Source organism: Cololabis saira, chromosome 17 (genome assembly GCF_033807715.1).
Source record: "Cololabis saira isolate AMF1-May2022 chromosome 17, fColSai1.1, whole genome shotgun sequence".
NCBI classification, from domain to species: Eukaryota; Metazoa; Chordata; class Actinopteri; order Beloniformes; family Belonidae; genus Cololabis; species Cololabis saira.
The window spans coordinates 518,740-542,664 of NC_084603.1; the positions used below are offsets into that span (position 1 = coordinate 518,740).

At 48.0% G+C, this 23,925-nt stretch overlaps 2 protein-coding genes across 5 annotated transcripts in view; both read left to right on the plus strand.

The window, feature by feature from the left end:
- ubr2 (ubiquitin protein ligase E3 component n-recognin 2) overlaps positions 1–16,955 on the plus strand; it is a 55,867-nt gene extending 38,912 nt beyond the window's left edge. For 2 of the 4 annotated variants that reach the window (XM_061745993.1, XM_061745994.1), the window contains exons 32-45: positions 159–320; positions 1,241–1,326; positions 1,399–1,456; positions 1,543–1,691; positions 2,017–2,072; positions 2,556–2,652; positions 6,237–6,304; positions 6,639–6,777; positions 7,884–7,974; positions 9,185–9,306; positions 11,204–11,483; positions 12,603–12,773; positions 15,705–15,806; positions 15,911–16,955. In XM_061745993.1, coding sequence (XP_061601977.1) covers positions 159–320; positions 1,241–1,326; positions 1,399–1,456; positions 1,543–1,691; positions 2,017–2,072; positions 2,556–2,652; positions 6,237–6,304; positions 6,639–6,777; positions 7,884–7,974; positions 9,185–9,306; positions 11,204–11,483; positions 12,603–12,773; positions 15,705–15,806; positions 15,911–16,052 — 1,723 coding nt within the window. In that variant the 3' untranslated portion in view covers positions 16,053–16,955. Of the gene's footprint in view, positions 1–158; positions 321–1,240; positions 1,327–1,398; positions 1,457–1,542; positions 1,692–2,016; positions 2,073–2,555; positions 2,653–6,236; positions 6,305–6,638; positions 6,778–7,883; positions 7,975–9,184; positions 9,307–11,203; positions 11,484–12,553; positions 12,774–15,704; positions 15,807–15,910 lie in introns of those variants that run through there. The other 2 variants (XM_061745995.1, XM_061745997.1) reach the window with 2 other exon arrangements.
- A 1,305-nt stretch (positions 16,956–18,260) lies between these two features.
- prph2b (peripherin 2b (retinal degeneration, slow)) overlaps positions 18,261–23,925 on the plus strand; it is a 27,737-nt gene continuing 22,072 nt past the window's right edge. The window contains exons 1-2 of the mRNA XM_061745857.1: positions 18,261–19,154; positions 21,524–21,770. Of these exons, the coding sequence (XP_061601841.1) occupies positions 18,574–19,154; positions 21,524–21,770 (828 nt within the window). The 5' untranslated portion in view covers positions 18,261–18,573. The remainder of the gene's footprint in view (positions 19,155–21,523; positions 21,771–23,925) is intronic.

A 23,925-nucleotide genomic window follows, 5' to 3' on the forward strand; every position in this document is an offset into this window, starting at 1 on the left:
CCAGGTCACCTGTACACACCTGACCAGGTCACCTGACCAGGTCACCTGACCCGGGTCACCTGACCCAGGTGCCTGTTCTCACCTGTATCTGTTCTCACCTGTTCTCACCTGTTCCCACCTGGACCTGTTCCCACCTGTACCTGTTCTCACCTGTCCAGGTACTTTGAGGCGGTGCAGGTGAAGGAGCAGCGGCGGCAGCAGCGTCTCCGTGGCAACACCAGCTACGACGTGGAGAACGGAGAGTTCCTGTGTCCCCTGTGTGAATGTCTGAGCAACACGGTGATCCCCCTGCTGCCGCACCTGGCCACACCTGGACACAGGTAAGACCTCACCTGTCCTTAGATAGGAACCCCCACCTGTCCTTGGATAGGAACCCCCACCTGTCCTCAGGTATAAACCTCTGTGTGAATGTCTGAGCAACACGGTGAACACAGTTATTCCGGGGCAGAGTCACCTTGTTTACATTCCACCAGGGAGATTGTGACCAGAGCGATCGGCCAAACCGCCCTGTCAAGGCCAGATTATGGAATCAACAATTTTATTGAAAGAACAGGCAGCCTCAGTAATTTTCCGTCTGTCTTCAGTCTCTGGTTCATCAATGGCGACTCCAATCAGACGAATTAGTGATCAATTCCCGCCAAGCCGAGCTTCCAACTTCTCCAGGGTCTTCTCCATCTTACCAATGAGCTCAAAGACGCCGCCAGCCTGAGATTCTGTTCAAGAATCACATCCAGCTTACGGCTTTGCTCCCCCAGCGTTAAAGTCTGAGTGTTGATCACCTTGCTTGATCCTTCAGCCACGTCCGGCAGCTCTGAAAGAGCCAGAACAGCTGTCGACGACTTACGCGTTTGTCGGTAGACCAGGAATCCCCCTCCTCCGATCAGGAGAAATCCTGCTATCATAAATCCAATTATGAAGCATCTTCAACGTCCTCGACAGACAGAATCACCAAACACAACAGTTTCCAATGTTTCCAGGAATCCATTGTGTATCCAGCAAAAAACATCCCATGGGGGCAGGAGGGCTCCCTTACCCCCTGACTTCTGATTGTGCTGAGAGACCAGTTAATCAATTCCATGATTGTAGAGTTTGGGAGGAGTGAAAAGAAGATACTCTGAAGACGAGACAAACAAAAGCAGTAGCAGATAGGAAGGGAGAGGAGCAGAGAAGCGTCCGCCTTCGTCGAGAGTCGGAAGAGCAGGTATCTCCTCGTACCTGAGCAGCATGTCTTGTTTTCCAGTCCTGACCCTCCCAGCCTGGAGGCGTGGCTACAGACGACCAGTCAGCTGATCGCAGCGCTGCACACCTGCAGGAAAACACCTGAAGGTGAGTCACCTGTCGGGGGGCGGAGCCACACCTGCAGCAGCAGCAGTTACCTCACCTGTTACTGTGTTACAGGTGAGCTGGAGGGGGCGGAGCCTGTTCCTGAAGGGTTCCGGCTGGACTTCAGTCCCCAGTGAGTTTCCTGATCAATAATCAATAATCTGTGTCCCTGATGATGTCATCAGTGATGTCATCAGTGATGTTACCACGATTTCCCAGCAGGCCGTTCTCCAGCAGCATCAGTGAGATGATCACCACCTTCAGTCTGGCCGTGTTTAAGGTTGGACTGAAGGTGGAGCCGGACGAGCAGGACGGGAGAGTCCCGGTGGTCGGGTGGAGCACCTGCGCCTTCAGCATCCAGAGTATAGGTGAGGGGGGGGACACCTGACACACCTGGGGGGGGGGGGGGGGGACACCTGACACACCTGGGGGGGGGGGGGGGGCACCTGACACACCTGGGGGGGGGGGGGGGGGGGGGCACCTGACACACCTGACACACCTGACACACCTGACACACCTGACACACCTGACACACCTGACACACCTGGCAGGTAGGAGTCCTGCGGGAGACCAGACACCTACCAGGTAACACCTGGTAGGTGTCTGGTCTCCCTAACTGGTTAGGGAGTCTGGTCTCCTGCAGGACACCTCTTCACCTGTTCCGTCTTCATCCACGTGTCTCCTCTGTTGCAGAGCGTCTCCTGCTGGACGAGGACAAGCCGCTGTTTGGGAGTTTACCTTGTCGACAGGTAACTATAGCCCCGCCCCCTCCAGCTGGCCCCGCCCACAACGGCCCTCTAAGGGTTCACGGGTGTGTGTGTGTGTGTGTGTGTGTGTGTGTGTGTGTGTGTGTGTGTGTGTGTGTGTGTGTGTGTGTGTGTGTGTATTAATGTGTGTGTGTGTGTGTGTGTTTTAATATGTGTGTGTGTGTGTGTGTTAATGTGTGTGTGTGTGTGTGTGTGTGTGTGTGTGTGTGTGTGTGTGTGTGTGTGTGTGTGTGTGTATTAATGTGTGTGTGTGTGTGTGTGTGTTTTAATATGTGTGTGTGTGTGTGTGTTTTAATGTGTGTGTGTGTGTGTGTGTGTGTGTGTGTGTGTGTGTGTGTGTGTGTGTGTTTTAATGTGTGTGTGTGTGTGTGTGTGTGTGTGTGTGTGTGTGTGTGTGTGTGTGTGTGTGTGTGTGTGTGTGTGTGTATTAATGTGTGTGTGTGTATTAATGTGTGTGTGTTCCAGGACGACTGCCTCTCCTCTCTGGTCCGGTTCGGTTCTGCCTGCTGGACTTCAGTCCCTCAGAACACCGTTTACACTCACTTCAGCAGGTTACTGGCAGGTAACACACACACCTGTATACACACACACACACCTGTACACACACACACACACACACACACACACCTGTACACACACCTGTACACACAAAGCTTAGAAATCTGTTTTTGACTTTGGATACACCGGCGGCGACATGATGGTATTGTGCGCCTGTTTTTCCAAGATGGAGAAAAAAAACAGTACAAACATTACAAACAGCACATCCAAGTGATCGCAGCGACTTCGTGGCGCTCGAAACCCGGAGACTGTTGGGGGGGCTTATAAGAGGGAGGGCCGAGTAAGGCGTTGAGTTGAGGGAGGTGTGGTTATCAGTAAGTGTGTGTAAGCGATGAGTCCGTGAACCTTCGCCCAGAGCTGCTCCTCAGCCAGTGTCCTTGATGTTATCAGACGGCTCGGTCAGTTCTGATCCAGGTCCACAGATGTTCCTGAGAGGGGAGGGTTAGTGGGGGCAGAGTCACCTTGTTTACATTCCACCAGGAAGATTGTGATTGTGATCGGCCAAAAACCGCCCTGTCAAGGCCAGATTATAGAATCAACAATTATATTGCAAAACAGACAGACTCAGTAATTTTCCGTCTGCCTTTTAGTCTCTGGTTTATCAATGGCGACTCCAAACAGACGAATTTGTGATCAATTTCCGCCAAGCCGAGCTTCCAACTTCTATGCAATAGCAATGGAGGAGCAGTGCCTCTTGGCGCAGCCAGAGGCACTATTGTTGTTGTGTGCGTTTCATCTTATTATTCATTTTCCGGACAAACTTCTGCGCGTAACTAAAAGTAAAAGTAAAAACGTAGAAACGTGCGCCTTAATCGGGAATCGGGAATGTGCTATGACTTTTATTAGCGATTGGTGTGCACGTTTTTGCGCAACGTGCAAAAACGTGCGCTTTTAGCGCCATCTGGAATGCATTGGGAGAACTTTGGGGCCTCACCACTCGCACACCGTTACTCGAAAAATTCTGAACCGATTTAGAAAGTTGTAGGCCCTGAATTTAACTACAGTCCTGTGGATTTTCACAGCGATGGCACAAATAGTTTCCAAACTTCCAAATTTCCAAATTTCCAAACTAATGGGGAACTAAATGTCCCATGTATTTGTATGGACCCATTCAAAGCGGATGGGAAAATGTTTAGAAAAAAAAGACAAAATTCACCTTTTTTCTGAGTCACCTATCTTTCTCATACTTGCACGTACAAATGTCATTCAAACTTCAAAACGGAGGAAAACTTCTCTTCTCTCTCCAACCCCTAAACAGTTTTTACCTAAAATGTACACTTTTCAAGATATGAGCCCTCAAGCGAGGACTGGAAATCACTTTTTTGTCAAATTTAGAGTGCAGCTGTCATTTTCTAGAGTGCGAGGACAGTAGAAAAATAACCTTAATTTTTATTTGTAACTCGAGCTCACGGCCGAACCGTGAAAGGGAGACAGATAATTTTTGGTCAAAATGTAGACATAGGTGTTGGGATTCATAAAATGTGACTTTCACAGGCGGTGTATGCACAAAATTTAAACGGGGGGGCTAAAGCGGCGCCAATTCCTGCCTCGGTCTCCATTGACTGTAATGTAATAAAAGGTTTCCTTCAAAAAACTCTCACTTTGTTTTCGCACTGCCGTTACTAACACATTATAAGGAATATCTGAATAAAATTAAGATTGTCAGAATCTGCCGGGTTCTGTGTCTCTCACGATGTCTTTGTTTTTCTGCTAGGAGCTACGGTTTTCTCACGAATCGGAGTTATTTGAGATTTTGTCACAAGGCAAACAGCCAACCCGGAATGTTCCTCGTGAGTCGAGGTTATTGTTGCCCCTAGCAACCAGCAGTCAGCTGCTGAGTCATTTAGCCAGAACTGGTCACAGTCAGTACAGACTTCATATACTTTAACCTGGAAAATGGAGAAATCTGAACCCTGACCTTTGACCTTAGACGATAACCAGTCCTGCTGGGAACCGGTTCATGGGATATATATATATATATATATATATATATATATATATATATATATATATATATATATATATATATATATATATATATATATATATTATAATTATTATTATATATATAAATATATACATTTGTATATTATATACAAAGTAGCCCCACACCTTCTTCTAATTGGTTGATATGTTATAGTCAAATAACCTTTGAATGGTTTGACATCGGACTCGGTATTGAGTCCTTGACCTTCATTGGTGCAAATTAGCCCCGCCCCTTCTTCTGATTGGCCAAAATGGGATATTCAAATAACTTTTTAATGGTTTGACATACAGAGTCATGGGTGGTGTCATAGGGCTTGGTATGTAGTCCTTGACCTTCATTGGTGCAAATTAGCCCCGCCCCTTCTTCTGATTGGCCGATATGTGAATCCTTCACCTTTATTGCTTGCAAAATCAAGCAATGTACACAAATGGGCAGCAGCCCGCCGTGGCACTCTCGAAATTTCTGCGAGGAAATTGTCTAGTTATTATTCATTTTCCGGCCAGATTTTGGTTTGCTACTCCTCCTACAGATTTCGGAGGACCCAGGCGAATCATATATCAAAACGTGTGTCTCAATCGGGAATAGTGTGCTATGACTTTTGGTGTTGAAATTCCCATTTTTCCCAAAGTTATTCCCAAAAAAACGGCCAAAAAAAACAATTCAAAGTTGATGGGAAAAAGTAAAAACAGTTTGGGGTTTCTCTCTCCAAACCCCAAACTGTCTTTTCCTAAGATGTCCACTTTTCAAGATATGAGCACTCAAGCGAGGACTGGAAATTACTTTTTCGTCAAATCTAGAGTGCGGCGTCGGTTGCTAGAGTGTGAGAAACAGTAAAAAAAATAACCTGAATTTTTATTTGTAACTCGAGCTCACGGCCAAACCGTAAAAGGCAGACAAATAATTTTTGGTCAGAATGTAGACATAGGTGTTGGGATTCATAAAATGTGACTTTGACAGGCGGGGTATGCACAAAATTTAAACGGGGGGGATAGAGCGGCGCCAATACCTGTCTACGTCCCCATTCACTGTAATGTAATCAAACATTTTCTTCAAAAGAATCTCCCTCTGTCTTCGCACTGACCTTACTCACTCATTTTAAGGAATATCTGAATAAATTTAGATTGTCAGAATCTGCCGGGTTCTGTGTCTCTCACGATGTTTTAGTTTTTCTGCTACGAGCTACGGTTTGATCACAAATCGGAGTTATTTGAGAACTTGTCAGAAGCCAAAATCTGGGTTTTTCTCACAGCCAAACCGGAAGGTTCTGAAGTCGAGGTTCTTGTTGCCGGGGCAACCAGAGCTCAGCTGCTGACTCATTCAGCCAGAACTGGTCACATGACTCAGTCAGTACAGACTTCATATACTTTAACCTGGAAAATGAAATGGAGACGCCTCAAAGAACTCTGTGAAATTTCACCCCTGACCTTCGACCTTAGCCGGTCCCCAGTCCTGCTGGGAACCGGTTCATGGTATATATATATATATATATATATATATATATATATATATATATATACATATATTATTAATAATAAACATTAAACAATATTAAAATAATAAACCTGTCTGAGTGTAACACCTGTACCTGTCTCTCCCTCCAGTTCTGGTCCCGGACCGGCGGGTGGAAAACTCTCCCTGTATCCTGAACCTGGACATGTTCCACCTGCTGGTGAGTCTCTGGTAGACCTGGTCCTGGTCCTGGTCCTGGTGGACCAGGGGGTCCACCAGGACCAGGACCTGAACCTGGACATGTTCCACCTGCTGGTGAGTCTGAACCCAGACCTGGTCCTGGTCCAGGTCCTGGTGGACCAGCGGGGTCCACCAGGACCTGGACCTGGACATGTTCCACCTGCTGGTGAGTCTGAACCCAGACCTGGTCCGGGTCCAGGGGGACCAATATATTCCAACTGATTGTGTGTGTGTGTGTGTGTGTGTGTGTGTGTGTGTGTGTGTGTGTGTGTGTGTGTGTGTGTGTGTGTGTGTGTGTGTGTGTGTGTGTGCAGGTGTACAGTGTGTTGTCCTACAGCTCCCTCCACAGTCTGGACCAATCAGGACGCAGCTCGGTGGACGTGGGACACCTGCACCTGCTGCACCTGGTGACGGTAGCTCACCTGGTGCAGGTGCTGCTGACCTGCAGCACAGGTGAGACACACACACACACACTAACATACACACACACACACTAATATACATACACACACCTGGTGCAGGTGCTGCTGACCTGCAGCACAGGTACACACACACACACACACACACACACACACTAACATACACACACACACACTAATATACATACACACACCTGGTGCAGGTGCTGCTGACCTGCAGCACAGGTACACACACACACACACACACACACACACACTAACATACACACACACACACTAATATACATACACACACCTGGTGCAGGTGCTGCTGACCTGCAGCACAGGTACACACACACACAGTGATTCTAGGGCCGCGGTACAAAATGCAGTAATTAGCTTGGCTAATACATATATATACAGACATGAGAAGCGTAACAGGTGGAAAGGGAAGTTCAACTCAGAATGGACAGATTCATCCTGTTCAGTCTTCCCACTGGGACAAAACCAGTGTCTCATACGTTCAGAGACCGTGGCGTTCAAATTGCGAAAGTGAAACGCCACTGAAACAAAACACAAAGTTTTTCATCAAACATATCCACTCAAGTCTGAACTGAAGTCACAGAAAATAAACTGACCATCTTAAAACATGTTTGGGTCCAGATACAGCTGTGAAGCAGCTTTCTCCACAATGAACATAATTAAAACTAAATATCGTTCCAGGCTCATCAATGCTTATATTCATTTATTATAAAAATGTGCTGAGACAATTAACAAAGAAAAGGGGAAATTCAAACCGCTGGTAGAGAAATAAAATAAGATAGCATTTGAAAAATAAAATAAAATGTAAGTGGCAAATGTGTACTTTTTTAATATATATATATATATATATATATATATATATATATATATATATATATATATATATATATTATGATGTTCTGGACCTTCGCTTGAGTACATTTTCTCTAAATGGACCTCTTAAAGTTTTAGTTGAATACCCCTGCTATAGAGTGTTTATATTTAATGGGCCCCGGGCCACTCTGTACTGAAAAACCTAACAGCACAGGTGACACACACACACACACTAACACACACACACACACACACCTGTGTGTCCTCACCTGTGTGTCCTCACCTGTATGTCCCCTCTGTCTCCAGGGGAGGTGTGCATGGACCAGGACGGCGGGGGATCAGAGGAGGAGCAGCTCACACTCCAGCTCTACTGTTTCCTGAGGAAACACCTGAGCAGGTGAGGACCAGCAGGCAGGTGGAAGCAGCAGCGGGATGACCAGGGGTGGGGACCGCAGGCAGGTGGAAGCAGCAGCGGGATGACCGGGGGTGGGGACCGCAGGCAGGTGGAAGCAGCAACAGGATGACCGGGGGTGGGGACCAGCAGGCAGGTGGAAGCAGCAGCGGGATGACCAGAGGGGGGTGGGGACTGCAGGCAGGTGGAAGCAGCAGCAGGATGACCGGGTGCTCCATGACTGACAGGTGCTGGTGGGCAGAGCCTGCATGACTGACAGGTGATGGGCGGAGCCTCCATGACTGATGGGCGGAGCCTCCACCTGGATAAGTTACCTGGAACATTCTAGTCCAGGGACTCATTTATTTATTTATAAGTATTGATGAATTATTGATGAATTATTGATGAATTCTGGAGGAATCAGGACGATGTTCCTGGGTCTCCAGATCCATCTCTGACCGAGTCATTGATGAGTGAATGATTCATGTGTTCATGTGTCCACCAGCCTCCTGATTAATGAGTTAATTATTCATGTGTTCATGTGTCCACCAGCTTCCTGATTGATGAGTTAATTATTCATGTGTTCATGTGTCCACCAGCCTCCTGATTGATGAGTGAATGATTCATGTGTTCATGTGTCCACCAGCCTCCTGATTGATGAGTGAATGATTCATGTGTTCATGTGTCCACCAGCCTCCTGATTGATGAGTGAATTATTCATGTGTTCATGTGTCCACCAGCTTCCTGATTGATGAGTTAATTATTCATGTGTTCATGTGTCCACCAGCCTCCTGATTGATGAGTGAATTATTCATGTGTTCATGTGTCCACCAGCTTCCTGATTGATGAGTTAATTATTCATGTGTTCATGTGTCCACCAGCCTCCTGATTGATGAGTGAATTATTCATGTGTTCATGTGTCCACCAGCTTCCTGATTGATGAGTTAATTATTCATGTGTTCATGTGTCCACCAGCCTCCTGATTGATGGGTTAATTATTCATGTGTTCATAATTCATGTGTTCACCAGCCTCCTGATTGATGGGTTAATTATTCATGTGTTCATAATTCATGTGTTCACCAGCCTCCTGATTGATGGGTTAATTATTCATGTATTCATGTGTTCATGTGTCCACCAGCCTCCTGATTGATGAGTGAATGATTCATGTGTTCATGTATTCATGTGTTCATAATTCATGTATTCATGTATTCACCAGCCTCCCGGACGTTTCCCCCTGGCAGCTCTGGAGTCGAGTCAAAGCTGGAATCCTGCCGTTCCTCCGAGCTGCTGCTCTGTTCTTCCACTACCTGAACTCTGCAGCGCCCCCTGCTGACCTGGGTAACTCCTGACCCCTGACCCCTACCTGACCTCTACCTGACCCCTGACCCCTACCTGACCTCTGACCCCTACCTGACCCCTGACCTCCCAACACCCCCCCCCCCCTGCTGACCTGGGTAACTCCTGACCCCCACCTGACCCCTACCTGACACCTGACCTCTACCTGACCTCTACCTGACCCCTGACCTCTACCTGACCCCCACCTGACCCCTGACCCCTACCTGACCCCTGACCTCCCAACACCCCCCCCCCCTGCTGACCTGGGTAATTCCTGACCCCTACCTGACCTCTGACCTCTACCTGACCTCTGACCCCTACCTGACCTCTACCTGACCCCTACCTGACCCCTACCTGACCCCTGACCTCTGATCCCTACCTGACCTCTACCTGACCCCTGACCCCTACCTGACCCCTACCTGACCCCTGACCTCCCAACACCCCCCCCCCCCCCCCCTGCTGACCTGGGTAACTATTCAATTCAGTTTTATTTGTATAGCGTCTATTCCAACATAGTTGGGCCGGACTGCAGGCCAGAAAGCAGCTCCCGAGGCTCCGGCCTGCAAACATGCACAAAAGAGAAAAAAGGGGGGCCGGCACAAGAAACTACAGGAACGATGGACAAAAATGATAACTATGAGATATTTATAATAAATAAAAATGGAGATGGAGAAGAGAGGAAGGGAAGAGGAGAGGAGAAGAAGGGTGAGAGGCACCGCCCAGCGGATCATGTCGGTCACCCCTGCAGCATAGGCCTATAGCAGCATATCTACCACCAAGCTATATTTTTGCGTGCGTTTTTTCGTACTTTATTTCGTACGTGTTTTTTCGTGCGTTTTTTTTTGTACGTTTTTTCGTGCCTTTTTTCGTGCGATTTTTCATACGTTTTTTTTTTCATAAGTTTCTTTCGTACGTTTTTTTTTCGTACGTTTTTCGTTATTTTTTTTTTCGTTAGTTTTTTCGTACGTTTTTTTTTTCATACGTTTTTTCGTACGTTTTTTTTCGTACGTTTTTTTCGTATTTTTTTTTTCGTACGTTTATTCGTGCGTTTTTTCGTACGTTTTTTCGTACGATTTTTCTTACGTTTTTTCGTACTTTTTTTTCGTATGTCTTTTTGTACGTTTTTTCGTGCGTTTTTTAGTACGTTTTTTCGTATGTTTTTTCGTACGTTTTTTAGTACGTTTTTTCGTATGTTTTTTCGTACGTTTTTTCGTATGTTTTTTCGTACGTTTTTTCATACGTTTTTTTCGTGCGTTTTTTTTTTTTCGTACGTCTTTTCGTACGTTTTTTCGTACATTTCTTCGTATGTTTTTTCGTATGTTTTGGATCATGTCGGTCCCCCCTGCAGCATAGGCCTATAGCAGCATATCTACCACCAAGCTATATTTGAGACTAACTATTATAGTCTTGTTCTATAGCTGCAACTATGACTACTGACTCTAACACACTAGAGTTTACACTACCTAGAGATTTACCAACACCAGCTAGAGGTTTACTAAACACTAACTATAGGCTTTACTAAACAGAAAGGTTTTAAGTTTAGTTTTAAAGGTGGAGGTGGTGTCAGCCTCCTTAACCCAGATTGGAAGTTGGTTCCATAGTAATGGTGCCTGATAGCAGAACGCCCGCCCTCCAAATCTACATTTAGATACTCTAGGAACTACGAGTAAACCTGCACTCTGAGAACGGAGAGCTCTGCCAGGAACATAAGGCTCTATCAGGTCTAATAATAATGTGGAGCTGAGCCGTTTTACTGACCTCTGACCCCCACCTAACCCCTGACCCCCAGACCTCTGACCCCTGACCCCTCCAGACCCCCCCCCCCCCGACCTCTGACCTCTGACCCCCAGACCTCTGAGCCCCCCCCCTACCACCACCAGTATAACCCCCTCTCTTGCAGTTGCAGGCCCCGGCCAGTGGGAGTCTCTGTGCAGCTTCCTGTCTCTGCCCCCCAACCTGCTGCTGCTGTACCAGACCCACCAGGACCTGCTGGACCCGCTGGTCCTCTCCTGGATCCAGCACCCTGGGGTGCCCCCTCTGCTGCGGGGGGGGATCCAGCACCCTGGGGTGGCCCCTCTGCTGCCGGGGGGGAGGGTGACCCGGTTCCCCCGGGAGTCCAACCGGCTCATCGAGCTTCCAGAGGACTACAGTGTCCTGATCAACCAGGCGTCCAGCTTCACGTAAGAGACACCTGCACCTGTAAACACACCTGTAGACTCACCTGTAGATCCACCAGCACCCTCCTAGACTCACCAGTACCCACTTAGACTCACCTACACCCACCAACACCACCATGGAGCTTCCAGAGGACTACAGTGTCCTGATCAACCAGGCGTCCAGCTTCACGTGAGAGACACCAGAACCTGCACCTGTAGACTCACCTGTGGACCTAAAAACACAAACTTCTTAGTATTCATAGGCCCTAAGTGCCCTCAGACCCGGTCTGGTCACTCTAGATTACCCGAACTCAGAGCCCCCAAGTTCCAAACTTGGAGTAAGTTTACCAGTCCCCGACACAAAGCCTCCGCCCGTAGGGAAGCTCAGGGTCGGGCACGTCTGCCGACTCTACTGTCGATTCAGTACGTAGTGAGGAGACTGTTTTCAATTTTTCGGCCGTTTCTTTCCTCAAAACTCACCTGAAAGAACAGCGAGGTGTTTTCTGTAGCCACCGAGTTCGCTAGACCCCAACAGGTGAGGGGACTCTCTCAGTCCTCCAGACCTCAGGCCCTCTCTCCACCTTCCTTGATGGGGGAGTACGAGGTTTGTTGCTGCACTTTAATCACCGTCGGTCCAGAGGAAAAAAGAAAATCCGCTCACAGACGGAGTCCCTTCGTGGTCGCCAAATTGTGGTGTCAAAAATTGTTGTTCGCTCAATAAAGTGTTCAAAAAGAATGTCAGGACACGTCAGCTGTCTTTCTGGAGTTTTAATAAAAGCATTCATGAATGGGGTCACACAGTCATCTGATCAGACGAGCAGTCAGTCCTGAGTGACCTGGAGATGTTTAGAGACAATTATCTTATAGTTCCAGCTTAAAACAATGACACAAATTATGGCCTGGCTGTTCACTTGAAAACAGGATTTGTGCTTTAGTCTTAAAGCAACAAAATGTATGTTAAAAAAGCTAAAATGTCCCATTACATTATCTATCCAGGTGTCCCCGGTCAGGTGGAGATAAGTCACCTGTCCCCCTGTCTCCCCAGGTGTCCCCGGTCAGGTGGAGATAAGTCACCTGTCCCCCTGTCTCCCCAGGTGTCCCCGGTCAGGTGGAGACAAGTCACCTGTCCCCCTGTCTCCCCAGGTGTCCCCGGTCCGGTGGAGATAAGTCCCGGGCTCCAACGCTGTGTCTGGTGTGCGGGGCGATGCTCTGCTCCCAGAGCTACTGCTGCCAGACGGAGGTGGACGGAGAAGACGTGGGAGCCTGCACCGCCCACACCTTTACCTGCGGGGCCGGGGTGGGGCTGTTCCTCAGGTAACACACCTTTACCTTTACCTGCACCCCCACACCTGCACCTGCACCGCCCACACCTTTACCTGCACCGCCCACACCTTTACCTGCACCTGCACCGCCCACACCTTTACCTTTACCTGCACCGCCCACACCTTTACCTGCACCGCCCACACCTTTACCTGCACCTGCACCGCCCACACCTTTACCTGCACCGCCCACACCTTTACCTGCGGGGCCGGGGTGGGGCTGTTCCTCAGGTAACACACCTTTACCTTTACCTGCACCGCCCACACCTTTACCTGCACCGCCCACACCTTTACCTGCGGGGCCGGGGTGGGGCTGTTCCTCAGGTAACACACCTTTACCTTTACCTGCACCGCCCACACCTTTACCTGCACCGCCCACACCTTTACCTGCGGGGCCGGGGTGGGGCTGTTCCTCAGGTAACACACCTTTACCTTTACCTGCACCGCCCACAACTTTACCTGCACCTGCACCGCCCACACCTTTACCTGCACCTGCACCGCCCACACCTTTACCTGCACCTGCACCGCCCACACCTTTACCTGCACCGCCCACACCTTTACCTGCACCGCCCCCCCTTTACCTGCGGGGCGGGGGTGGGGCTGTTCCTCAGGTAACACACCTTTACCTGCACCCCCACACCTTTACCTGCACCGCCCACACCTTTACCTGCACCGCCCACACCTTCACCTGCACCACCCACACCTCTACCTGCGGGTCGGGGGTGGGGCTGTTGCTCAGGTAACACACCTTTACCTGAGAGAACTCCTGAGCTTCCTAAAGCTCCTCCTCCTGCATTATGCTTTTATTGAGAAACCTGACAGGAAATGACCATATAAGGACAGTCAACAGTGAATAGACAGTGGACAATTGGAAGAAAACAGGAAATAGACATCGAGGTTAAAAAGGTCACACATTGTGAATCAGACATCTTTAGTTAAAAGATAAATCATGACATTTTCAGTTAAAGAGGAACTGATCTGGTTATACAGAAGCTTAAAGTTTTAAAAGGATAAAAAAGGTCAATGGGTCAATGGGGCCCCTTCCGGACAAAACAGGAAGTCTTGGACAGATGTGTCCAGCTAACCTTTAGTTAACCGTACAATTCCCTCCTGTTGTTCTTTTGACACTTCAACTAATATCCGCCCATTAGGCTTAAGATATGAGCATAAACAAAATGAAACAGTTTACATTCCAGTGTCATCATGGACATCCTTCTCATCAGTTAGAGTTCGTTGGAGTTGTTGGTAATGGACTTCATAATACTTGATTAAGGAAGTTTGGATGGTTCTTTGGACCATTGCACGGAGACACAGAATGATACATGCAGTGAAAACACAGAACAGTATCAGAACAGTGATGAACGGATTCATAATTTCAGTCATTATGTCAGTCCAGTGGCCTGAGGTCAGCCAGGACCAAAAAGTGGTGCCTGCTGAGCGTCTTCTGACACGACTTTGGTCAACTGACGTAATTCGGCTATAGCTTTGGTAAGATTCAGCACCAGTTTCATCAGGGATGAACATGCAGCAGTGTTCCTAAATTAAAACAGCAATGTAAGTAAAGAGTTTGAGGAACAATTCCTAACATGTCAGCATGACTCATTAGTGGAAAAGTTTCTTCCATCTCTCTGACTCCTCTCCAGTCTGTTGTAGCCAGTCAGTTTGGGCTAGTCATCTTCTTCAGGCCCGTGGCTGGTGAGTAGGCGTCAGGTGAGTTCTTCAGCGGACAAGGGTTTTGATACCGTCCGACTTCCGGCCTACTCAGGGTCTGGAAAGTTTCCCACTAGCTTGCACTGTGACTGGTGAACCCACGTATATCGTTCAGCAGCCTTTACTGCTGTCAGTGTCCTGATCTGGACAACAAAAAGGGCCGTCCCAACGGGGTGATGACCTTTCACCACTCGAATCAGGATCTGGTCACCCAGTTTCAGCAGTTCCTGCGTAGGAGAGAGAGAGAAGAAACCACCAGCTCACAAGAACTTTGAACATTTTTCCAGCAAACAATTTACTCATCCACATCGAGAGTGGATCTGCCTCTTCGGTTTTCTCTTGCCACGGTTCTCCGTCCGATAGAAGGGAGTTGGAACGGGCGACCATGCACCACCCAAAGGGCGTGACGATTCTCATGTACATTTCGACTAATGGCCGGCATTCAGGTCATGGTTTTCCAGTTTCTTCCATGGTTTTCCTGAGCCTTAGCTTAACAGTGCCATTAGTTCATTCCAAGTATTGCCCACTTCTGGACAGCTCAATGAAATCCAAATGGATAACTTCAAATGGATAGGTCCCTTGGGGACACTGACCTCTTTTAGGTCTCATATTGCCTTGCGTGTTGTATCTACAACATGTTAGACAGCTCCTACAACATTTTTTTTAAAGGTATTCAGTTTAGTCCTGGTGATGTACCATACCCTGCCTCCTGTTGAGACATGGAACTCTCCATGGCTCAACTCAGCCACCAGGGGGAACAAATCCCTTGGGAGCACTTGTTTGCTTCGCTCCACACAGAGGCCTTCTGAAGTTACAGTAGCACCTTCATTTAGCCAAATGTCCTTCTCTCGAGAGCGAGAGACAAAACGCTAAATTTCATTCCTACGACAGAATTTAGAACCTTTTCTAGGCACGGTTGATAAATGAGGCCCCAGGTCCCAGTCCTGGTCCCAGTCCTGGTCCCAATCCTGGTCCTGGTCCCAGCATGGTTGATAAATGAGGCCCCAGGTCTCCAGGACTCCCGGGTCTCCAGGACTCCCTACCCACATCAAGGGACCTGGTTTCATCTGATGTTCTCTGATGACATGAACTCTGTGTGTGTGTGTGTGTGTGTGTGTGTGTGTGTGTGTGTGTGTGTGTGTGTGTGTGTGTGTGTGTGTGTGTGTGTGTGTGTGTGTGTGTGTGTGTGTGTGTGTGTGTGTGTGTGTGTGTCCAGGGTGAGGGAGAGTCAGGTGTTGTTCGTGGCAGGTAAAACCAAGGGCTGCTTCTACCCTCCCCCGTACCTGGACGACTACGGGGAGACGGACCAGGGACTCAAGTACGTTTACTCTCTACACGATTACTAACAATCACCATGGCAACAATCATCATGGCAACAATCACCATGGCAACAGATAAAACTTGTTTGTTTGTTGTCTGCAGGCGGGGGAACCCCCTCCATCTCTGTCCCGACCGCTACAGGAAGATGGAGCGTCTGTGGCGGCAGCACGGCATCCCCGAGGTCATAGGTCACGCCCAGGAGGCCAATCAGACGCTGGTGGCCATCGACTGGCAGCACCTCTGACCTCTGGCCCCGCCCACTTCCTCACACGGCCTCTGGCCCCGCCCACTTCCTCACACGGACTCTGATTGGCTCGCAGCCTCTGGCCCCGCCCACTCCCTCACACAGCCTCTGGCCCCGCCCACTTCCTCACACGGACTCTGATTGGCTCGCAGCCTCTGGCCCCGCCCACTCCCTCACACGGCCTCTGGCCCCGCCCACTCCCTCACACAGCCTCTGATTGGCTCTGGCTTCGCCCACCTCTTTAAAGCTGCTCGCTGAGCTCGGATCAGCTTTCAGGGATTTTCTTCAGGCCGTTTATCTCCGACCCGCCACCTCTCAGCCAATCAGAGATCCACAGATTCACGACCAGGAAGTCCTGCTTTTTTTTGTTAGTTTTTTATTGCTTTGGGCACCACAGATCGAGGCTCCGCCCACCTCGCTGTCACTCACAGAACTGAAGCATCATGGGAGATGAAATGGATGAACTATTGGTGAAGGAGCTGCAGCAAACTGCGTATTGATCAGGACAGTTGTGGTTTTAGTTTACTTCTGTTTTACTGGCGGCGCTGACGGCTTTGCCGTGTCAAACTTCCTGTGTGGGTGTTTTTAAGTTTGAAATAACCAGATTTTCTTTCAACAAATAGAGACCGTGATTTGCTGGTTTTGGTCCCGTTTTACTTGGTCGTCTCCCCCGCAGGGTCGTGATGTCTGGACTGCTTCCGCCGCGCCGCCACATCTTTTCTCTCATGTGTTAATATGTGAATTCCTGTAAAAACGACTTCTTGTATAATATTGTAACAAGAAATTCAATAAAAATGGACTTTGAATGACTGTTTAGTTTGGCTCTGATCGGTTTCTGCTTGCTGATCAATATTTGCTTGGTAGGTGAGGATTGATGCTAATGTAGCTTTTTTTTTAGATATATTTATTGATGCAATGAAAAACATCACTTGTTTCTTAGTGAGGGTTTTTTTTTCTTTGAATGGCCCAAATTCTGCCAGGTGAGAGGGATTTGCCCTCTCCTGAAATGACATGACCCAGAAACGTAACCTCTGTGGCAGCAAACTCCAGTTTGGACAGGCTGGCTTTATGCCCCTGTTCAGCCAAATGGGTCAACAGAGCCAGAGTAGCTTTAACGCATTTGTCTCTGGTGATAGTACGTGACTTCACGACAGACAAAATAAAGAAAAATGATTGATATGTTTCACGCTTGTGTCACAGTCAACCCAGTCATACACAGCTCATACTCGCAATGGCAAGAATCCCATTTCCATACAATCCTGGTCAAATACAGAATCACAAAACTAATCTGCAACCATTCGAATGGTGAATCAACCCAATTTGAAAATTCTACGTCACCATGCCTCCAAACTCAAATATCCTATCTCAAACAATTATAATATTCTGGCAATCTTAAACTGTAAACCATAATCAGCAATATTAAAATAATAAAAGGCTTGTAATATTTCAGTTGATTTGTAATGAATCCAGAATGGATGACATTTTTGTTTTTGTAATTGCATTACAGAAAATAAAGAACTTTATCAGAATCAGAATCATCTTTATTGGCCAGGTTCGAACATTGTCCAACAAGGAATTTGACTCCGGTAATTTCGCTCTTTGGTATTAAAAATAAACAATAAACAGATGTGGTATTTCTATGTACAGTATAAACATTTTAAAGGTGCAGCAGTTTGAGGTAGTGAGAAGGACAGTTCTGAATAAAAATAGAATAAGTATAACCTATTTACAATTTTAACAGACAAATTATACAAAAAATACAAAAAAATTATACAAAAGAAATACAAAAGTGAGAGGTGCAGCAGAGTGTGGCAGACATGATTATTAAAGAGGGTGCAGGATTTTTTTTTTTTTATTATCACAATATTTATCACAATATTCTAATTTTCTGAGACAGTCCTGTATGTTTAATTCTGAATTATTTAATTAGGAATAATAAATTCCGAATTAAAAAACATCATGTAACCGTGGCGACCGCTGGACGTGAATGAGGAGTGAAGGAAGCAATGTTATTGCGTAGTCTGTTGCCATGGTAACGGCCTCTGCCTCCGGCGGTGCTGATTGGCCGGTAGGCGGCGCCGCTGCTTCCTGCAGGTGTTGCCGTGGTAACGGCCTCTGATTGGACGGTAGGCGGCGCCGCTGCCTCCTGCAGGTGAGAGAGGGAGGAGGCCGCTGCTCGGCCGCTAAGCGGTTCCCAGTAACGACGGGATTAGCGGCGGCTGATCTGGTGCTAATGGGATCAGCACCGCCGGCTCCAGCATGACGTTCTCTCACCTTGGGCTCATGCAGGAGTTTTCTGGAGCTCCGTGTCTCCGGAGCTCCGTGTTTCTGTGAAGGTTTGACGGATTCTGGCCCCGGCATGGACCGCCCCGACTCCCAGACCCCGGCTCTGAAACCAGTCCCGTCGTGTTCAGCCTCCTCCGTCTGGACCCGGTCAGAACTTTGAGAAGCTTCTCCCACCAAAGCCGACTTTGACTTTCACGGAGCGTTGGTTTGAGCAGGAGTTTCCCGAGAGGACACGATGCCGTTCCTGCTGGTGAAGTTCGACCTGCAGAAGCGGGTGAAGCTGGCCCAGGGCCTGTGGATGCTCTACTGGTTCTCCGTCATCGTGGGCATCGTCCTCTTCAGCCTCGGCATCTTCTTCAAGATCGAGCTGCGGAAGCGGAGCGAGGTCATGGACAACAGCGAGAGCCACACGGTGCCCAACCTGCTGATGCTGCTGGGGCTGGCGGCCTGCGGCCTCAACGCCCTGGGCGGGAAGATGTGCCACGACTCGCTGGACCCGCTCAAGTTCTCCAAGCTGAAGCCCATGCTGAAGCCGTTCCTGCTGGTGAGCGTGGGCTTCAACGTGCTGCTGCTGCTGCTGGTGCTGCTCTGCTTCCTCATGCAGTTCTCCGTGTACCTGACGCTGGCTGAGGGCCTGAAGAACTCCATCCGCTTCTACAAGGACACGGACACGCCGGGACGCTGCTTCATGAAGAGGACGCTGGACATGACGCAGATCGAGTTCCGCTGCTGCGGAAACAACAACTTCAAGGACTGGTTTGAGGTGCAGTGGATCAGCAACCGCTACTTGGACATGAGCAACGACATGGTCAAAGAGTGAGTACGGATCTATCACACACAGGTCTACGTATCATTGATCTATCACACACAGGTCTACGTATCACTGATCTAATTAGAATGAATGCAAATGGAGAAAGGCAAAATTTTGAGAAAATAGTCGAAATTTTGAGAAAAAAGTCGAAATTTCGAGAAAAAAGTCGAAATGTCGAGAAAAATGTCGAAATTTCGAGAAAAATGTCGAAATGTCGAGAAAAAAGTCGAAATTTCGAGAAAAAAGTCGAAATGTTGAGAAAAAAGTCGAAATTTCGAGAAAAAAGTCGAAATGTCGAGAAAAAAGTCGAAATTTCGAGAAAAAAGTCGAAATTTGTCGAGAAAAAAGTCGAAATTTCGAGAAAAAAGTCAAAATGTCGAGAAAAAAGTCAAAATTTCAAGAAAAAAGTCAAAATGTCGAGAAAAAAGTCAAAATTTCGAAAAAAAAAAGTCAAAATGTTGAGAAAAAAGTCAAAATTTCGAGAAAAAAAGTCAAAATTTGGAGATTAGGACAAGTACAAGAAGTACAATTTCAAGGAAAAAGTCGAAATGTCGAGAAAAAAGTCGAAAATGCAAAGGAAAAAGGAAGAAAAAAAGAGAAAAAAAGAAGAAAAAATAAAATAAAAAGAAGAAAAAAGAGGGAAGAAAGAGTGAGTACCGGATCTACAACACATAGGTCTACGTATCACTGATCTAGAACACACAGGTCTACGTATCACTGATCTAGAACACACAGGTCTACGTAGACTTTCATTTTCTGAGAAATTTACTGGTGACACGAAACAACTGTAGAACTAGATTATACTATCATTTATCACCATGGTTACAGTAGAACTAGATTATATTATCATTTATCACCATGGTTACAGTAGAACTAGATTATATTATCATTTCATCACCATGGTTACAGTAGAACTAGATCAGGGGTCGGCAACCCAAAATGTTTTAGATCCATGTTGGACCAAAAACAAAAAAAACAAATGTGTCTGGAGCCGCAAAAAATGAAAAGTCTTGGAATGAAGGCAAATGGCGAAAGGCGAAATGTCGAGAAAAAAGTCAAAATGTCGAGAAAAAAGTCGAAATGTCGAGAAAAAAGTCGAAATGTCGAGAAAAAAGTCAAAATGTCGAGAAAAAAGTCGAAATGTCGAGAAAAAAGTCAAAATTTCAAGAAAAAAGTCAAAATGTCGAGAAAAAAGTTGACATTTCGAGAAAAAAGTAGAAATGTCGAGAAAAAAGTCAAAATGTCGAGAAAAAGTCAAAATTAAAAAAAAAAAGTCAAAATTTGGAGATTAGGACAAGTACAAGAAGTACTATTTCAAGGAAAAAGTCGAAATGTCGAGAAAAAAGTCGAAATGCAAAGGAAAAAGGAAGAAAAAAAGAGAAAAAAGGAAGAAAAAAAGAAAATAAAAAGAAGAAAAAAGAGGGAAGAAAAGGAAAAAAAAGGTCAAACATTTTTTTTAAATCTCCAGGAGCCACTAGGGCGGCGCTAAAGAGCCGCATGTGGCTCTAGAGCCGTGGGTTGGCGACCCCTGAACTAGATTATACCATCATTTATCACCATGGTTACAGTAGAACTATCATTTATCACCATGGTTACAGTAGAACTATATCATTTATCACCATGGTTACAGTAGAACTATCATTTATCACCATGGTTACAGTAGAACTATCATTTATCACCATGGTTACATTTATGGTATGAAGTGGGCGTGTAGAGGGCGGGATATGAGGAGAATTCACAATCAACCTTCCAGCTGGACTGTGATTTATAAAGAGAACATTGCGTGCAAATGTGCATGCACTCGGTTTTATAAATCTGGATTTTTTTTTAACGCCCGCCATTTTCGGCTTTTGGCTTTACATGCACTTTTAGTATGAATTTTACACACTCTTTATAAATGAGGCCCCAGGTCATTTCAGGCAGGTATTGGGATCCATCCAGGGATGGAGATCCAGGGATGGAGAATCCTCCACATGTCCATGTCAGGAGAAGAAGAGGACTAAGGAGCTGCTGGGAGACCAGAGGTGGCAGGTCTAACCCAGAACACCAAACATGGAGAACCTCTCCTCAGAGATTTGAGTTTTATGCCTCGGTTTGTAAACACATTATATGACAGAAAGTATGAAACATCTATGGTGATGTTTGAAGTTGTGGTGAACGATGAAAAAAGTGTATATCACATTTTTATGACCAGCGCAGAAATGTTTTAGTCCAAAGAGTAAAAGAACTTCATTTTTAGGGAGCCTCGAGAATAAAAGAAGGTCCTCAGGTTTAGGGGGTCCCTGGAAGGTCCTGGAAGGGTCCTGGAAGGTCCTGGAAGGTCCTGGAAGGTCCTGTAATGATCCTTGAGTCCTAACCTGTCTCTCTCCTCCAGCCGGGTCCTCAGCAACGTGGAGGGGAAGTACCTGATGGACAGTGTCCCGTTCTCCTGCTGTAACCCCGGCTCGCCCCGTCCCTGCATCCAGCACCACCTGACCAACAACTCGGCCCACTACGACTACGACCACCGCAGCGAGGAGCTCAACATCTGGACCCGGGGCTGCCGCGAGGCCGTCTTCTCCTACTACAGCGGCATCATGACCGGCATCGGGGGGCTGATCGTCTTCACCTTCGTGCTGGAGGTGAGACCCCCAAAGACCCCCCTAAAGACCCCCCACAACCAGACCCCCCACCCCCAGCCAGGTTGACCTTTAACCATAACGAATCAGGTGATGAATCAGGTGATGAATCAGGTGATGAATCAGACGTCCTGGTTTACAGGTGACGTCCACCCAAGATCACGTAGTAGGATGTTAATGCTAATGATGCTGGGGGGCGGTGGGTGGGGCCGTGGAACCATTCCCAGGTGTCTATGTCTTATGTTGTCAGTATGAATGGGGGGATGTTGGACCGTTTCCCCCTCCGTCTGGGGGCTCCCGCAGCGCCGCGGGCGCTTGTGGAGGTACGGTGGGGCCCTGGCCCGGCTCGGAGGGCCGGCCCCAGTCTACTGGATGGCCGGTGGGGGAGCGTGGGCGTCTTTTCAGGGCCGGCTTTGCTGGTCCTGCCTCCTGGCTTCGGCCTCCGCTCCCCCTCCTTCCCCCCCTACACGATTCATACGCACATAGGCGAAGGGCGAGGGTTCCGGGGCGTGGGGGGCATTGTCCCGCGTGGCCCGGCACTCCCCGCCTCACGGTTTTAACATCAGTATAGACACTGCACATTCAACACTTAATAAATACATTTAACAAGGATACTTAGTTCTGGAAAGGGGGGGGGATCATTGTCAGCTTGATACCCTGACCTCCCCCTCCCTGTTTTTATGGCATTAATCACATGCACTCAACACCAGGGGCGGGAGGGGGGCCCACATCACCCGCGTTCCCTCGCCGGCCTGGGATAGGTGGGTCGGGATACCCGGGCCTGGCGGGGCTCGCCGTGCAGCCTGGGGTGCCTTCTGGCGGTGCTGGACCCCCCCGGGGAGGGGGAAACGGTGCTGGACCCCCCCGGGGAGGGGGAAACGGTGCGTGATTGTGTGTCTGTGTCGGTGAGAATGCGGTATGGAAGGGTCCTGCCATGGAGGATTTGGGGGGCGGGTGCACCTGCCCGCGTCGGCGGCCGGGGCGGCTCTGTCTCTCCGGGCAGGCTGGCCCCTCGCCGGGTGGGGGTCGTTGGCCTGGAGGGTGAGGGCCTCCTGGCCACGTATCCGGCCCGGACCGGGTGGCCGGGGCTCGGAGATCCGGCCCCCGTCAACTGGATGGCCGGTGGGGGAACGTGGGCATCCTTCCAGGGCCAGCTCCGCTGGTCCTGCCTCCTGGCTTCGGCCTCCACTCCCCCTCCTGCCCCCCCTACACGATTCATATGCACATAGGCAGGGGCAGGGGGTCCGGGGCGTGGGGGGCATTGTCCCACGTGGCACGGAACTCCCCGCCTCATGGTTTTAACATCACTGTAGACACTGCACATTCAACATTTAATAAATACATTTAACAAGGATACTTAGGGCCAAACCTACAAAGAATAGATTGCACCCGCAAATAGCGCTGTGAATTGCGCGGCATTTGCGCCCGCAATTTGCCCCGCTTTAAGGTCCTATTCACAAAAGATTTTGCTCTAATGATATGCCGGCGCAAACACGGCCATAAAGTTTTGCAGTAACTTCATTAACACCGGATCGGGATCAGATCAAGATCTGACAGTAATTCATGTTCTGTGTTTTGCTACACACACCTACAGGTCAGCTGTTAAACACACACATTCTAGATTTATATGTTTATATGGTGGAATTGTTTGTAATAAAGCAGCCCCTTACTGTATGGATGAATCCTGAGCTCCGTCCTGTTATTTTTATTTTTAAATCCGAGATAAGTCCACAACCCCACTTGATCTGACTGTCTACAGTCATGTAGACTTCTACTTCCGGGTCCCCGTGAAGGCGGACGCTTCTCTGCTCCTCTCCCTCCTTATCTGCCCTGCTGCTGCTTTTGTCCTGTCTCGTCTTCAGACTCTCTCCTTTTCACTCCTCCCAAACTCTACAATCATGGAATTGATTAACTGGTCTCTCAGCACCATTGACCAAATGTTTGCAACAAGAAGTCAGGGGGTAAGGGAGCCCTCCTGCCGCGATGGGACATTCTTTGCTGGATACACAATGGACGCGTACAAGGCGTGGAAGCCGTTGAGTTTGGCAATAATGTCAATCGAGGACGTAGAAGATGCCTACATATTTGGATTTATGATCACAGGATTTCTCCTGATTATCTCCTTGATCGGAGGTGGGGGTTTCCTGATGTATTGACA